Consider the following 18,341-nt stretch of genomic DNA (forward strand, 5'->3'; position numbering starts at 1 on the left):
GTTTCCAGAGTTGATTGTAACATTTGGCCTATATACTAAGAACGGGAACTCCACAGGATGGCCCACATCTATTACGGGAGCGCGCCCTGCCAACCCACAATACATTCAATAAGAAATGACCTTCCAGTTTTGACAATAAAACATGATTAAATGGGAAATTGAAAATCAATTGTTTTTATTTAAATACATACAATTACTATAAATCTAAAAAAAAAATAGCTATCAAATCACAGATCCAGATGTAATGAAGACATGGATGCCAAAATCTTCAGTCCGTCATGGTTCATGATCTGCCCCTTCCATCCTACACCCCAGGGGGACTGAGGACGTCTGGTCCATAGAAGCTGCGGGTCCTTCCCTAACTGTCATAGGAGGCAGCACTGGAGGAAAATTATCACACATGCAGATATCCCTTTTTTATTTGGCTATGTTCATATAAAACACATTTTCGGGGTCTTTATTTTCATAATCTCCCCCCAGGGTGAATATAGCTGCCATAACGTGCATCACGCTCACCACCGTCTTCCCATCTGCACCAGGTATTTTCTTGTCATACACTTTTCCTTTTTTGCTTTCCTTTCTTCTTCATATTTTCCAATCTCTCCTGATGCTCGAACTGATCCCGCAATTTCTGCCTCTCGAAATCTCGCTGTAATCTCTCCATTCTTTCCTTATGTGCTACTCGATTTTTTTGGATCCTTGCTTCCTCCTCCTGCTGCCGTAGTCTGAAGGTCTGCTCCATCCGAACATTCTCCACATCTTTCTGTCTGGCTAGACTTGCCTCGTGAAGCTTCATTTCCCGTTGGTGGACATAATTCAGCACAAATAGTTTCCGATCAATCATCTCCTGATCGGCGTCCCGGGGGTAGTCGGCTCGGAACTGGGCATCACTGATGACTTCGTAGAGGAACTGGATGACCGCCTCGTGAGTTTCCCTTTTTCTCTTTTGATCTTTAGCTGTGTAATTTTCAAGGCTAAAAAGCTTATCGACTCCGATGTCCCTAAACATATTCTCAATCTCGGTGTAGTTCTCGTGATTCCGGTGAGTGAGGACAACGGTGGGAACAACCTCTGAAACGAAAGAATGAAACGTCTCCATTTGTGATTACGTTGACAGATTATTGTATCGGTGAACATTCTTCTTTTACTGTTGAGCAGATTCTTTATAAATGTATCTCCACCAATAATCAATGAGGACTGAAATATGGATCGGCCTTCATTAATAATGTGCGGATAGCCCTGCTCTGCATCAGGACATATGCACAGTGGCGAAACATCCGCATAGCGAAACCTTATTACTTAACACTCTATTAGTTATTCACAACTTGCCATGTAACACATCCTTCATACTCAAGCCCCCATCTAGCACCGGCCTGTTTACCTGCTTGCCATGCAAACTTACGCAGCACACAGCTGCGGGGGATGCTCACTCTGCTGGCGTGGCCGGCTAGGCTTGCCCTCGGGTGCGTCATCGGAGGGAATCCCCCTCAACTGTTCTAGATTCTTACAGGTTGTGCGTACTATAAAGGGAACCCTTATTTTAACTAAGCCACGCCTGATGAAGTCTACAGACCGAAACGAACATCGAGGTGCAGCTTAGCAGGGTCCTGCGGTGCTCATCGGCTCCTTTACAGGTGAACTATGGTATTTTTGTCTTTCTTTCTAACATATCTATTTAGACAGTACACCTTGACCCAACACTGAGCTGATTTTACAGCTGTAATAGTACTTCACACAGCATCAGGTCTGCCTACATGGCCGGTAATGGGGTTGCCTATCAGCTATACTACTATAATAGCTTGGTTTGTTTTTTGCAAGATTACTTGAAATCTAATATATTAATTTTTAACAGTCGGCAAACATTTGTTACATGTATATATAAGTTTTGTACTGTAATCTGAATACATGCATTTGTGCTTAATATTATTCCCTGTGCGTTGAGCCTATAATTTGGGTCTAAGTGAGCTCCTATTTTCACCGCTTAGCCCTGGCTGTCTCTATATGTCTTTTTTATCAGTCTCACACATTTTGTCACCTTTTTTCAATTTTTGTATGACTATTGTTAATTAAGTATTCTTATGGGTTTTCAGTATTTAACACTTTCATAGTTTTTTAGGAAGCTTTATCTCCTTACTCAGAGGATATATCTTTAAGCACATTGGCCGGTGTCTGGGAAGTGATGAAGAAATCGCCCCCTTCTTGGGCTACCACCTTGGGTCAGTGTGATCTATATACTGCGGCTTTTATTACGCTTTACTCCGTATGGAGCTATGATAGCGCCTTGTGCCTCGGTGGTGGCTCCCCGATGTGGGGCACCCATCAGATTAGTGTTGGGTAGGGGTCAAGACCTCCTGATTGGGTTACATGCTGCATCTCTATGTGCAGGACACTTACTTGTTAGCTTTTTAGCAGTACGAAATATGTCTGCTAGCTCTTCCTTTAGCCCAGGGATGGGAGAGTTTGTCACACTAAATAAAAGAGAAAAAAGTCAATGCCAGTCTTCATGAATATAGGACACTAATGGCCTGTAATGGTACAGCTATGGGGGGCTCAGAGGCGGCAGTTCTAGAGATAACTATAAGGGGTGCAGAGATGGCAGTTACACACGGTTCCTGGCAGTGGCGTAACTACAAAGTTATGGGCCCCGGTGCGAACTTCCAAATGGGCCCCCCCCCCCGCCTGCCATACAATTCAATGTAATCCCCATAGAATACAATGCAGCCCCCCTCATAGTATAATGCAGCCCCTCCATACAGGGGCAGTGAGAAAGACACAAGCAAATGGTGACGAGGGGGCAGGGGAGAGGGCACAAGGGGGCAAGGAAGACAGCACAGCCCACGCAGGGGTATATACAGCACAGCCCACACAGTGGTATATACAGCACAGCCCACACAGGGATATATAGAGCACAGCCCACACAGGGATATATAGAGCACAACCCACACAGGGGTATATACAGCACAGCCCACACAGCGGTATATACAGCACAGCCCACACAGTGGTATATACAGCACAGCCCACACAGTGGTATATACAGCACAGCCCACACAGGGATATATAGAGCACAGCCCACACAGGGATATATAGAGCACAGCCCACACACAGGGATATATAGAGCACAGCCCACACAGGGGTATATACAGCACAGCCCACACAGGGATATATACAGCACAGCCCAAACAGGGGTATATAGAGCACAGCCCACACAGGGATATATAGAGCACAGCCCACACAGCGGTATATACAGCACAGCCCACACAGTGGTATATACAGCACAGCCCACACAGTGATATATACAGCACAGCCCACACAGGGATATATAGAGCACAGCCCACACAGGGATATATACAGCACAGCCCACACACAGGGATATATAGAGCACAGCCCACACAGGGGTATATACAGCACAGCCCACACAGGGATATACAGCACAGCCCAAACAGGGGTATATAGAGCACAGCCCACACAGGGATATATAGAGCACAGCCCACACAGGGATATATAGAGCACAGCCCACACATGGATATATAGAGCACAGCCCACAAAGGGTTATATAGAGCACAGCCCACACAGGGATATATAGAGCACAGCCCACACATGGATATATAGAGCACAGCCCACAAAGGGTTATATAGAGCACAGCGCACACAAGGGTATATACAGCACAGCCCACACAGGGATATATAGAGCACAGCCCACACAGGGATATATAGAGAACAGCCCACACAGGGGTATATACAGCACAGCCCACACAGGGGTATATACAGCACAGCCCACACAGGGGTATATACAGCACAGCCCACACAGGGATATATAGAGCACAGCCAACACAGGAATATATAGAGCACAGCCCACACAGGTATATATAGAGCACAGCCCACACAGTGGTATATACAGCACAGCCCACACAGGGATATATAGAGCACAGCCCACACAGGGTATATACAGCACAGCCCACACAGGGATATATAGAGCACAGCCCACACAGTGGTATATACAGCACAGCCCACACAGGGATATATAGAGCACAGCCCACACAGGGATACATAGAGCACAGCCCACACAGGGATATATAGAGCACAGCCCACACAGGGATATATAGAGCACAGCCCACACAGGGATATATAGAGCACAGCCCACACAGGGATATATAGAGCACAGCCCACACAGGGATATATACAGCACAGCCCACACAGGGGTATATAGAGCACAGGCCACACAGGGGTATATACAGCACAGCCCACACAGGGATATATAGAGCACAGCCCACACAGGGATATATAGAGCACAGCCCACACAGGGATATATACAGCACAGCCCACACAGGGATATATAGAGCACAGCCCACACAGGGATATATAGAGCACAGCCCACACAGGGATATATACAGCACAGCCCACACAGGGATATATAGAGCACAGCCCACACAGGGATATATAGAGCACAGCCCACACAGGGATATATAGAGCACAGCCCACACAGGGATATATAGAGCACAGCCCACACAGGGATATATAGAGCACAGCCCACATCTCATCTCTCCCCCACCAACCCCCCCCCCCCCCCGATAATGGCCCCACAGTCCAGTTAAAAAAAAAACCACTCTCCTCACCTTTCCTTTTGCCCCCGCGCTGCTCCCTGCTCCTGTCTCGGCGGCTGCAGTCTGCCCAGGACACAGCAGGTGCGCCATGATATGACGTCATCGCACACCCGCAGTGTACTGTCAGAGGCAGAGCGGGGAATGATGGGAGAGGGAGCGTCAGGTGACGCTCTCTCCTCCATCATTGCATTGAACTATACCGGCGTCATAGATGCCGGTATAGTTAAATGCGGCGGCGGCACTGGTGGGGGGAGGGGGAGGAACAGTGCAGCGGCCCACTACTGGCACCGGCTCTTCTGGCATTTGCCAGAAGTGCCCGATGGCCAGTCTGGCCCTGCTCTGACCTGCCGGCCCCGGGCCCCTGACCTGCCGGGGCTGGTCGCAATGGCGACCACTGCGACCGCGGTAGTTACGCCCCTGGTTCCTGGAACTTAAAGGAACTTAAAGAATATTGCTTTCTTGCCATTTTTTCAGAGAATATGACTCATAACACGAAAACTTTTTCTCCACTCATGGTCAGTGGTTGGTGAAGCCATTTATTGTCAAACTACTGAGTTTTCTCTTTTTAACTCATAATGACAGCCCAAAACATCCAAATGACCCTGATCAAAAGTTCACATACCCTGGTGATTGTGGCCTGATAACATGCACAGAAGTTGACACAAATGTGTGTGAATGGCTACTAAAGGTAACATCCTCACATGTGACCTGTTTGCTTGTAATCAGTGTGTGCATAAAAGCTGAGTGAGTTTCTGGGATCCAGACAGACTCTTGCATCTGTCATCCAGCCACTGATGTTTGTGGATTGTAAGTCATGGGGAAAGCAAAGGAATTGTCAACGGATCTATGGGAAAAGGTAGTTGTGCTGTATAAAACAGGAAACGGATACAAAAGATATCCAAGGAATTGATAATGCCAGTCAGCAGCGTTCACACTGTGATTAACAAATGGAAAATCAGGGGCTCTGTAAAAACAAAACCACGGCCAGGTAGACCAACAAAAATGTCATCCACAACTGCAAGGAAAATTGTTCAGGATACAAAGAAAAACCCCAAAATAACATCAGCTGAAACACAGGACTCTGAAAACTAGCGGTGTGACTGTTTCAAGATGCACAATAAGGAGGCACTTGAAGAAAAATGGGCTGCATGGTCAAGTCACCAGAAGAAAGCCATTACTGCACAAATGCCACAAAGTATCTCGCCTACAATGCACAAAACAGCACAGAGACAAGCCTCAAAACTACAGGAACAAGGTAATTTGGAGTGATGAGACCAAAACTGAACTTTCTGGCAACAATCATAAACGTTATATTTGGAGAGAGGTCAACAAGGCCTATGATGAAAGGAACACCATTCCTACTGTAAAGCACAGAAGTGGATCGCTGATGTATTGTTGATGTGTGAGCTACAAAGGCACAGGAAAGTTGGTCAAAGATGAATGCAGCACGCTATCAGCAAATACTGGAGGCAAATTTGCACTCAGCAGCCCAGAAGCTGCGCATGTGATGTACTTGGACGTTCCAACATGAAAATGATCCAAAACACAAGGTCAAGTCGACCTGTCATTGGCTACAGCAGAGCAAAGTGAAGGTTCTGGAGTGGCCATCTCAGTCTCCTGACCTCAATAGCATTGAGCCACTCTAGGGAGATCTCAATCACGCAGGTCATACTAGACAGCCCAGGAATTTACAGGAACTGGAGGCTTTTTGCCTAGAAGAGTGGGCAGCTTTACCATCTGAGAAAATAAAGAACCTCATCCACAACTACCACAAAAGACTTCAAGCTGTCATTGATGTTAGAGGGGGCAATACACGGTATTAAGAAATGGGGTATGTGAACTTTTGATCAGGGTCAGTGGATGCTTTGGGTCGTCATTATGATTTAAAAAGAGAAAACACAGTAGTTTTACAGTAATTGGTTTCACCCAACCACTAACCATGAGTGGAGGAAAAGTTTTATCACTCATATTCTCTGAAAAAGGCCAAGAAAGCAAAAATTCTTTTGAGCACAACTGTATATCGTATGTTGGGGGCTTTGTTAAATATTTTGCTGTGGGTCCTTTCTAACATGAAACATACCAGCTAATGAATAACATGTATGTGTACCTATATGTATATCATAAATGTCTGATCAGTGAGACATAGGGATGAGATACTGGGGAGAAGATCTCTTACCTGTACACGAATATAGGAATAGTGAAATCAGAGGCTTTCACATGAGGCTCGGCTTCCACAATCCTTTCCACCAGCCCAAATCCCTGGCTCCAATCCACCGACTTGTCCAGAGGCAGCAAATTTGCTGAAAAGTTAAAATCGGGAGTGAAATAATAATAGATAACAACTATAAATGATAGAATCAGAGTGATGTTAACGTGTCCTCACTTTCTGCTCAGTTACTTCTTATCTTTTTATAGAGGACTAGATGGCAGCCTGATTCTAAAGAATCGGGAGTCTAGAATCCATATATACTTTATTTATTCAAATGTAAGAATAATTTGGTGGGCGGGGACCCTCAGCCTCCGATTTGGTTGGCGGGGCCCAACGGCCTCCGATTTGGTGGGCGGGGTCCCTCTGCCTCCGCTTTGGTGGGCGGGGCCGCTCGGCCTTCGATTTGGTGGGCGGGGCTCCTCGGCCTCCGATTTGGTTGGTGGGGCCCCTCGGCCTCCGATTTGGTAGGCGGGGCCCCTTATCCTCCGATTTGGTGGGCGGGGACCCTCGGCCTCCGATTTGGTGGGCGGGGCCCCTCGGCCTCCGATTTGGTGGGCGGGGCCCCTCGGCCTCCGATTTGGTTGGCGGGGCCCCTCGGCCTCCGATTTGGTGGGCAGGGACCCTCGGCCTCCGATTTGGTGGGCGGGGCCCCTCGGCCTCCGATTTGGTTGGTGGGGCCCCTCGGCCTCCGATTTGGTGGGCGGGGACCCTCGGCCTCCAATGTGGTGGGCGAGGCCCATCGGCCTCCGATGTGGTGGGTGGGGCCCCTCGGCCTCCGATTTGGTGGGTGGGGACCCCCGGCCTCCGATTTGGTGGGCGGGGCCCCTCGGCCTCCAATTTGGTGGGCGGGGACCCTCGGCCTCCAATTTGGTGGGCGGGGACCCTCGGCCTCCGATTTGGTGGGCGGGGACCCTCGGCCTCCGATTTGGTGGGCAGGGACCCTCGGCCTCCGATTTGGTGGGTGGGGACCCTCGGCCTCCGATTTGGTGGGCGGGGCCCCTCGGCCTCCGATGTGGTGGGTGGGCCCCTCGGCCTCCGCTTTGGTGGGCGGGGCCTGGCCCCTCTGCCTCCGCTTTGGTGGGCGGGGCCGTCGGCCTTCGATTTGGTGGGCGGGGCTCCTCGGCCTCCGATTTGGTTGGCGGGGCCCCTCGGCCTCCGATTTGGTTGGCGGGGCCCCTCGGCCTCCGATTTGGTGGGCGGGGACTCTCGGCCTCCGATTTGGTGGGCGGGGACCCTCGGCCTCCAATTTGGTGGGCGGGGACCCTCGGCCTCCGATTTGGTGGGCGGGGACCCTCGGCCTCCGATTTGGTGGTCGGGGACCCTCGGCCTCCGCTTTGGTGGGCGGGGCCCCTCGGCCTCCGATTTGGTGGGCGGGGTCCCTCTGCCTCCGATTTGGTGTGCGGGGACCCTTGGCCTCCGCTTTGGTGGGCGGGGCCCCTCGGCCTTCGATTTGGTGGGCGGGGCCCCTCGGCCTCCGATTTGGTGGGTGTGGACCCTCGGCCTCCGATTTGGTGGGCGGGGACCCTCGGCCTCTGATTTGGTGGGCGGGGACCCTCGGCCTCCGATTTGGTGGGCGGGGACCCTCGGCCTCCGATTTGGTGGGCGGGGCTCATCGGCCTCCGATGTGGTGGGTGGGGCCCCTCGGCCTTCGATTTGGTGGGCGGGGACCCCCGGCCTCCGATTTGGTGGGCGGGGCCCCTCGGCCTCCGATTTGGTGGGCGGGGACCCTTGGCCTCCGATTTGGTGGGCGGGGACCCTCGGCCTCCGATTTGGTAGGCGGGGCCCCTCGGCCTCCGATTTGGTGGGCGGGGACCCTCGGCCTCCAATTTGGTGGGCGGGGACCCTCGGCCTCCGATTTGGTGGGTGGGGACCCTCGGCCTCCGATTTGGTGGGCGGGGACCCTCGGCCACCGATTTGGTGGGCGGGGACCCTCGGCCTCCGATTTGGTGGGCGGGGCCCCTCGGCCTCCGATGTGGTGGTCGGGGCCCTTTGGCCTCCGCTTTGGTGGGCGGGGCCGGGCCCCTTGGCCTCCGCTTTGGTGGGCGGGGCCGCTCGGCCTTCGATTTGTTGGGCGGGGCTCCTCGGCCTCCGATTTGGTTGGCGGGGCCCCTCGGCCTCCGATTTGGTTGGCGGGGCCCCTTATCCTCCGATTTGGTGGGCGGGGACCCTCGGCCTCCGATTTGGTGGGCGGGGACCCTCGGCCTCCGATTTGGTGGGCGGGGACCCTCGGCCTCCGATTTGGTTGGTGGGGCCCCTCGGCCTCCGATTTGGTGGGCGGGGACCCTCGGCCTCCGATTTGGTGGGCGGGGACCCTCGACCTCCGATTTGGTGGGCGGGGACCCTCGGCCTCCGATTTGGTGGGCGGGGACCCTCGGCCTCCGATTTGGTGGGCGGGGACCCTCGGCCTCCGATTTGGTGGGCGGGGCCCCTCGGCCTCCGATGTGGTGGTCGGGGCCCCTCGGCCTCCGCTTTGGTGGGCGGGGCCGGGCCCCTCAGCCTCCGCTTTGGTCGGCGGCGCCGCTCGGCCTTCGATTTGGTGGGCAGGGCTCCTCGGCCTCCGATTTGGTTGGCGGGGCCCCTCGGCCTCCGATTTGGTTGGCGGGGCCCCTCGGCCTCCGATTTGGTGTGTGCTCTGCCTGGGGCCACTGTGCTCTGCCTGGGGCCCCATATGCTGCCTGGGGCCCCTGTGCTCTGCCTGGGGCCCCATATGCTGCCTGGGGCCCCTGTGCTCTGCCTGGGGCCCCATATGCTGCCTAGGGCCCCTGTGCTCTGCCTGGGGCCCCATGTTCTGCCTGGGGCCCCTGTGCTCTGCCTGGGGCCACTGTGCTCTGCCTGGGGCCCCATGTTCTGCCTGGGGCCACTGTGCTCTGCCTGGGGCCCCATAAGCTGCCTGGGGCCCCTGTGCTCTGCCTGGGACCACTGTGCTCTGCCTGGGGCCCCATATGCTGCCTGGGGCCCCTGTGCTCTGCCTGGGGCCCCATATGCTGCCTGGGGCCACTGTGCTCTGCCTGGGGCCCCTATGCTCTGCCTGGGGCCCCATATGCTGCCTGGGGTCCCTGTGCTCTGCCTGGTGCCCCTGTGCTCTGCCTGGGGCCCCATGTTCTGCCTGGGGCCCCTGTGCTCTGCCTGGGGCCACTGTGCTCTGCCTGGGGCCCCATATGCTGCCTGGGGCCCCTGTGCTCTGCCTGGGGCCCCTGTGCTCTGCCTGGGGCCCCATATGCTGCCTGGGGCCCCTGTGCTCTGCCTGGGGCCCCTGTGCTCTGCCTGGGGCCCCATAGGCTGCCTGGGGCCCCTGTGCTCTGCCTGGGACCACTGTGCTCTGCCTGGGGCCCCATAAGCTGCCTGGGGCCCCTGTGCTCTGCCTGGGACCACTGTGCTCTGCCTGGGGCCCCATATGCTGCCTGGGGCCCCTGTGCTCTGCCTGGGGCCACTGTGCTCTGCCTGGGGCCCCATATGCTGCCTGGGGCCACTGTGCTCTGCCTGGGGCCCCTATGCTCTGCCTGGGGCCCCATATGCTGCCTGGGGCCCCTGTGCTCTGCCTGGTGCCCCTGTGCTCTGCCTGGGGCCCCATGTTCTGCCTGGGGCCCCTGTGCTCTGCCTGGGGCCACTGTGCTCTGCCTGGGGCCCCATATGCTGCCTGGGGCCCCTGTGCTCTGCCTGGGGCCACTGTGCTCTGCCTGGGTCCCCATAGGCTGCCTGGGGCCCCTGTGCTCTGCCTGGGGCCACTGTGCTCTGCCTGGGGCCCCATATGCTGCCTGGGGCCCCTGTGCTCTGCCTGGGTGTAGGACACTGGTGACGTCACTTATCTCCGGACATTAGCTCCGGACATTAGCTCCGGACATTATCTCCGGACATTAGCTCCGGACAAAGCCACGGAAGTTGGCACAAATTGCAGGAAGTAGTATTCTAGGCAATTATATATTAGATGGTCTCGGACCTGTGCATGTGCATTAACTTAGGGTGCCAACCCCCACTGCCAGGTAGGACTCATTGTAGTCACTCCCTAGGACCCAACAGGTACACAATTTACTGTTCTGTTTATTATTTTTGATTGTTTATGAAAAGAGTATTAGGCTATGTTCACACGATCCTTTTTTTTATCCTTTTTTTTTCAGGTCCTGATTTGGAAAATCCGCAGTGCAAAACAGCACTGCTGATTTTCCGACTGTTTCTTCTGCGGATTCCTCTGCGGGTTTTCAACAGCACTTTCCTATTGGTGCATGTTGAAAACAGGAGCTGAATCCGCAGAAAGAAGTGACATGGTACTTCTTTTTTTCTGCAGGCAAATCCGCGCGGATTTGCCTGGGAAAAAAAGGATAGTGGGCACAGCGGATTTTGTTTTCCATAGGGTAACATTGTACTGTACCCTGCTTGGAAAACGGCTGCGGATCCGAAGCTGAAAATCCGCTGCGGATCCGCAGCAAAAAAAGGATCGTGTGAACAAGCCCTTAATATTTTTATTGTTGTTTAATAAAAGTTATATTTTAGGGATCCTTGTTTGTTGTAGGTTTTTTGAGTTCTCTAGGATTCCAAATTATTCTTTTGCAGGGTTGTTTTTTTCATGTCAGATAAGGCTACTTTCACACTGGCGTTTTTTGCATTACGTCGCAATCCGTCGTTTTGGCGAAAAAACGCATGCTGCAAAAGTGCTTGCAGGATGCGTTTTTTCACCATTGACTAACATTAGCGACGCATTTGCGACGCATTGCCACACGTCGCAACCGTCTTGCGACGGTTGCGCCGTGTTGTGGCAGACCGCCGGGAGCAAAAAACGCTACATGTAATGTTTTTTCCCGCCGACGGTCCGCTTTTTCCGACCGCGCATGCGCGGCCAGAACTCCGCCCCCACCTCCCCGCACCTCACAATGGGGCAGCGGATGCGCTGGAAAAATGCATCCGCTGCCCCTGTTGTGCGGCGTATACAACGCTAGCGTCGGTAACCGAGCCCGACGCTAGTGTGAAAGTAGCCTAAGAGCCACAATGCCAAGAGACGACTTATTTCTTCAGTTGGCAGCTCTTACTTATCCTGACCGCCATGTACTCTTTAGCAGACTCGGCAGTGTGACCAATGATGAAGGCACCTTCACTCCGGTCCTCCTGTTCTTTCCGTGAGGGTTTATCAGTCCTCTGAACGTGTGACCCGAATGTACCGCATTACCTGGTCAGGGTCATACTATGAGGGCGGCCACAGCTCGGTCCTCGCTGCTCCTAACTGTTCTCGCACACAACTGCCTCGTCTGGTCTCTGTGTTCATGCCGCATCGGTCATCAGTCGGCAAACACAACCCTGACTATCTCTTCTAACCCCATTTACTCATCAGGTGAAAGACATAAAGGCAGACAGGTCTGTATAAAGGTAAAAATAAATCTGACCCCTCCGGTGGGCTCCCAGTGTCTTGGAAGGAATACCCCTCTGACAATCAAGGCATGTGTGTTACAGGGTCATGCCAGCCCCTACATGGGACCATCTCTCCTGCCAAGAGGCCAAGACACAACCAGAACTAGCGATTGAGGATCTGTGTTCTCAAAGTAGGTATGGATCCCAGAGATGGCACCACGTCTATCACTGAGGTTAGAAATGTTTCTCATGAGAAAATGACTTCACAACATGGATTAATTTATTATATATCATATTTAGTGTAAAGAATTATCGATACACTAAGAATTTTACAGCTTCATAGTTTTAAGGTTGAAACTAGATGAAGCAAGTAGAGATAAGTTTCCTGGATCGATGTCCCATCTCCATAATCTTGTAGCCATAACATGTAATATTATGTTTCTTAAGAAAGGCATCATAAGTCTCACTGCTCACACAGCAAAGAATCCTTTGACTCATTGCTTCTAATATGAAAAAAATACCCTCTGCTATGACTATGAAAACTCCATTTTTAGATGGAGAGGATGTCCCACTGTCATAACTGACAATTAGTAAGCATCTGTCTTTTGGAATACTGTATTTAGTAGACCAGGATAGACACAAGGATGGAGTTGTGACAAGGAAGACTTCTACCATGACTTTCAGCATATACACCGTCAGCAATGGTTTATTCCTTACTTTCCTATAAGACCTTAATAAATATCCAATTTTATAAGAAATGACAGTGAGTCCTCTATTTATACCACAATCAAGAATTCAGGTTACAGGAACAAATGTGACAGTTAAAATTTACATCCAACCACAAAAACGGATTAATTTGTCAGGTATTTCCTAAATTAATTAACATAGGAGGATGATTTTGAGATTACTGATAACACTGTTCTAAGGCCAAATTGGGTCAGATACAAAAACAGTTGAAGATAACTAATTTTGTGGTGCTGAAAATGAATATGAGGCTTACATTTGCTGATTGATCTAATTTTCAAGATCCAGAAGAGGTTGTAATTACTGAAGACTAGTGATGGACGAACCCCTAGATGTTCGGATCTGGTAGGTTTAGCCAAACAATTAAAATAGTTTGGTTCGGGTTGTTGTTTTTTATTTTTTATTTTTTACAGGAGACCAGGACTTCAATGGAATGGGCATTAGGTGAGTATTATTGTTGTGTATTATTTTCTGTTTTTAACAGGGGATGAGGGCTTCAATGGAATGGGTGTAAGGTGAGTATAACTGTGTGTGTTATTTTTAAATACATTTGTAAAACTGTATGTATTTTTATTTCAAATAAAGGACTTTATGCTAGACTTTATGCTATATTTTACAATACAACTATAGGATTAATAATGGGCTTGATGTAACCTACATTACAAAGGTGACATCAACCCAACACATATGAACCCCACTTTCCACCGCCACAAGGTAAGTGGGAAGAGCTGGGCAAAGTGACAGAATTGTTGCATCTAATAGATGAGGCTTTCCTGGGGCAGCTGAGGGGTGCTATCTTTAGGCTGGGGGGCAATATCCATGGCCCCTTACCAGCCTGAAAATACCAGATCCCAGCTGTCTGCTATATCTTGGCTGGTAGTCAAAAATGGGGGGACCCCAGGCCATTTTCTTTTATTTATTTATTTAAATAATTTTTAAATAAACGCCATGGGGACTCCTCTATCCTTGATAACCAACCACAATAAAGCTGATAGCTGAGGGTTGCAGCCAGCAGATGTCAGCTTTGTCATGCTGACTATCAAAAGTACAGCGGCCCCAAGTAATTTTTTTAAATTTATTTATAGTGCAGGCGCCGTCTGATGAACACTCTCATCAGCGGCACCTGCTCTCACTGTTATTAGCGGCAGCAGGCCTAGGATGGTGGGAGTAGTACTTTCTCATCAGTTGACACCTCTGTGACCAGAGGTAAGCTTTTTACACACAATCACAGCTTCTGGCGTTCTAACCGGTGATAATAATCTTACAGCCAATCAGTGCTGCTGGTGTTTCTAGTTCTGTCATGGATCAGTCATAATACAGAGGAATGAAGGCTCTTCATCAATTCATTCAAAACAATCCTAAAAGCCACCTTGCTGCGTAATGGCAATGGGCTACCTTCAATTACAGCTGGTTATGTCGTCCACATGAAAGAAACCTATGACAACATTAAACAGCTGTTGAGGTGCCTTATCTATGACCAACATTTGTGGCCCATCTGTGGTGACGTAAAGGTGGTTGCCCTCTTGCTTAGTCTCCATAGTGGAAACACAAAGTCCTGCTGCTTTCTGTGTAAGTGGGATAGTCAGTACAAAAAGAGACCGGCCTCTCCGACATTCACTTTAGCTCGGAAAGCGTAAAATGTCCTGCATCCAGCACTGGTTGACCCACATAAGATTTTGTTGCCACCATTGCATATCTAGTTGGGCCTAATGAAGAATGTTGTAAAGACAATGGACAAAAATACAAAAGCATCAAGTGTCTCATTGATAATTGTCCAAGGTTGAGTAAAGCAAAGATAAAGGAAAGAGTCTTTATTGGACCTCAGATTCGTAAGATTCTTCAAGATGACGAGTTTCTCCGTTGGTTGCAGGGTGAGAAAATTGCATGGGTAGCATTCCCATTAGTGGTAAGTGGCATGGGGAAACTGAAGAGCAAATAACTATGAATCCCCTAAAAACATAGTAGGATCTTGGCTGTAACATGTCCTTAAAGATTCATTTCTCACAGTCGCATATAGACCTTCCTTTACCAAACTGTGGAGCAGCGAGTGACGAGCACAGAGAGAGATTTCACCAAAATACTGCAGCTATGGAGAAAAGATATCAATAACATGGAACCCATCAATGCTGCAGATTACAAGAGATGATCCAAGGCAGGAGTACAAGAGACAAGAAAAAAATGCGAAGCAAATGCTGTAGAGCAGATTCTGTAACTGTTTATAATTCATAATAGTGATTAGGCGTTTTACTTATCGCAATTGTTCGTAAGTTTCCTCTAAATTAATCATAAAATAACAAAATATTCCGCATCTTTATACTAAGTACTGAAACTTTTATGCATTAATTATATGTAGCAGTAAAAGGAAGCATCTATGGTATCACAGAAACAGGAGAACTAAAAATTGTCATTGTCAGATTTGAATTCGGGAGGTGAAAATAATTAACAAATGGCTGATTTTGTAGCTGAACCCGACCTGAAAATATGTAGAAACCTGTAGATCAGACAAGGTTAATGAATATGGAGCTTGTGACCATTGAACCCGGATACATAATGTTCTTGCGATTCCTAGTGACTTCAGAATGTTTGGAAAAACTCCACACGCCAATCCTATTGTGCTCCGATCATGGTTGGACTGACCCAGCAGATGAGAGAGTAACGGTCCAGATTCTGATCCTAGATGAGGTCTGATGGGATCTGGCCCTTTATGGCTACTTTGCATTTCATTGTTGGTTAATGTGGATTATTATTATTATTATTATTTATTATTATTTATTTATTGTTATAGCGCCATTTATTCCATGGCGCTTTACAAGTGAGGAGGGGTATACATAATAAAAACAAGTACAATAATCTTGATCAATACAAGTCATAACTGGTCCAGGAGGAGAGAGGACCCTGCCCGCGAGGGCTCACAATCTACAAGGGATGGGTGAGGATACAGTAGGTGAGGGTAGAGCTGGTCATGCAGCGGTTTGGTCGATCGGTGGTTACTGCAGGTTGTAGGCTTGTCATGGATACAAATAGTATAAAAGTGTTTGTTTTGTATATCTAAAGGGTGGCCCTAAGAGTCTCTGATTATCAGATACTATCGTCTGATATGGGTGTTAGTGCCAATAACATATCAGCCATGATGAAAGGTGGCTTACACCCACTACATCCTTATGTAGCTGCTTTTCGGTGTCTGTTCTGTATAACTTAGGCTACAAGATGTGTCTATGCTGATGTCTATAATGTCTGGTTTCCATCATGGTTTCTGTCATTTTACTAGAAAATATGACAATTTGGCTAAATGCAGCCATCCATACCCTGAGTATATAAGTGTGCTCTGAGTTTATAGGGAACAGTGACCATTGATGGTTATGTACAAGACACCTCCATACATTCGCACACTGATCCCATAGAGTATGGCCCCAGGATTCCTAGTAGGTAACACCATCCATAGAGGAAGCACAATCACAGAGACAATGTTCTGGAGAACGTCAGTAAGAAGCCAGGTCTTCCCTCGCACCTTCCTGTTTAGTTCTTACACTTACCAAGTTGGGCGAAGATCTCCCCAGTTTCATATGTGTTCATTTTGGAGCAGCCCCTGTTATCGACCAGGACAATGTTCTTGGTGAGCTGGTAAGTCAACCTCTCCATCGTGTGACCCTCGTCTGCACCTGCTGCATTTGCATGATTTTTGTAGTCACTGTTGGACCAGACACACATCACGGTGTTGATAAATGATGACTTCCCATGGCCGAGGTACCCGAACAGCTGCAGGAGGATTCTCTGAAAACCCTGGTTGCCCCTTTTACATTTGTCAAAGGTAAAATCTCTAATCTTCCTCCTCCGTTCTTCATCTTCCATGGCTGGTGAGATGTCTGCACCTTCGACGCTCTGCAATTAAAATAAACCATCAAGACGTTAGGCCAAAGTCCTCTTTTTATAGCCTCTTATACGTATGTGAATGTTTCTTCAGACCTTATCTACAATTAGTTTCTTCCTTGTTTTTTCTTTTTGCTTTTTAATAAGGGAATTCTCGGTGGATTTTAATACAGAGTCCAATGTTTAAATTCTTACGTGAATAAGTTTCTACTTCCTTGTAGCGTCCTGCACAGAATGTAAGATAGAGAAGGAAATACCGAAATGGCAATATAGTTATAAAGGACGATCTCTTCTATTGCTTTGTAGTTGTGGATACTTTGGTGACCTGTAATAAATCCTCATTCAGGATCGGTTTCTTAATAGACCTTATGTTCCTCTGAAGTGGCTCCTCAATAGCCCGGACATGGCTGCTGTCTCTGCCCTAGAGGGTGGAGGGATCCTTACAAACAAGAGGACCGATATACAGTAGATACACTGTAAAGGGATTTAAATCTGTCTCATTAAGATCCTAATTGGTGGTCTTTTCCAAAAGATGAAACATCTATATTGCGAACACCAAGATGGAAAAGTCATGGAATGATGTAAATGTCAGGATGTTTAGGCATGTTAATGATCTGCAAATGATGGAAACAAATGTTAAAATCATCCCAATATATTCTACGCATTGATCCAGAAAAAGTTTATGCTATTTTGTATTGCCCACAACCTGTTGTCCCAAAGCCCACCATCAAAGTTCTTCATATTTGCAAATTATTACTGACAGTTAATTAAAAACTACTCTCAAGTCTTGCTCTTCTTACAACCCTAACTCAGAAGGTCGCTGATTCCCAGAATTGGTCTTATTCTGCAATTCAAGCCTTCCAAGAACTACAGTATTACGTTGGTGACCATGAGCTCTTAGCCATAACAGTAGCCCTTGAGGAATGGCAACATCTCCTTGAAGGGACTAAGTCGCTGGTGACCATCCATAGTGACCGCAAAAATCTGGACTTTCTTCAGAAAGCCCATGGGCTGAATCCACATCAAGCTCAATGGTCATCATTATTTCAAGAACTTAAAGTTCCTTGGTCTTCTCCTCAGCTTAGTACCCTCAAACTAATAGAATGAGAGACAGTCCGTTCTTGGAGCAATATTTAAAAATTTCCCAAAACTCCCAACAAGACAATTGGCCGGATCTGCTTGTTTGTGTCTAACTTGCCCACAAGAATTCAGTTTCAGAGTCTTTTGGGAAGTCTCTGATTGTTACAGTTTATGGCCAATAACCTCATCTTCCCTGGCCATTAGAACCTAAAAGTTTACTTCCTGCTGTGAATAATGTTCCTTCAGACATTCATAACATCTGGACTGAGGTGCAATCTTTCTTGGCTGCAACTGCAGTTAGAGCAAAAGAGATTGCCATAGACACTGTGGCCTGCTCCCAACATCACTCGAAGTCAATGCCTAGCTTTTCACCAAAATGGTCCTACAGAACTTCTGAGGGCCTCAAGTCTTCTTACCTGCTTATCCCACCGGTGACTGGTAATGCAGAATGGCGCTACCTGACTAGTGATCTACTTAAATCTATTGTCCTGCAGTGCACCGTGT

General features: G+C 49.1%; 1 protein-coding gene across 1 annotated transcript; it reads right to left on the reverse strand.

The window, feature by feature from the left end:
• Nucleotides 1–158: 158 nt before the first annotated feature.
• On the reverse strand, nt 159–16,765 carry LOC143785043 (uncharacterized). Its single transcript, XM_077273701.1, has 4 exons — nt 16,424–16,765; nt 6,777–6,900; nt 2,395–2,468; nt 159–1,071 (listed from the first exon to the last, which is right to left on the reverse strand). The coding sequence occupies exons 1-4, from the start codon at nt 16,737–16,739 to the stop codon at nt 551–553; spliced, it is 1,035 nt and encodes a 344-aa protein (XP_077129816.1). The 5' UTR covers nt 16,740–16,765; the 3' UTR covers nt 159–550.
• Between the last annotated feature and the right edge of the window lie 1,576 nt (nt 16,766–18,341).

This window comes from Ranitomeya variabilis, chromosome 7 (genome assembly GCF_051348905.1).
Source record: "Ranitomeya variabilis isolate aRanVar5 chromosome 7, aRanVar5.hap1, whole genome shotgun sequence".
Classification (NCBI taxonomy): Eukaryota; Metazoa; Chordata; class Amphibia; order Anura; family Dendrobatidae; genus Ranitomeya; species Ranitomeya variabilis.

What these genes read in the sequence shown, in the direction of transcription:
- LOC143785043 (XM_077273701.1), bottom strand. Translation starts at nt 16,739, where the DNA reads ATGGAAGATGAAGAACGGAGGAGGAAGATTAGAGATTTTACCTTTGAC. An exon ending in ATTCCTATATTCGTGTACAG is followed by an intron (nt 2,469 to 6,776) that starts GTAAGAGATCTT and finishes TCTTTTATTTAG; the next exon opens with TGTGACAAACTCTCCCATCC. An exon ending in TACTGCTAAAAAGCTAACAA is followed by an intron (nt 1,072 to 2,394) that starts GTAAGTGTCCTG and finishes CTTTCGTTTCAG; the next exon opens with AGGTTGTTCCCACCGTTGTC.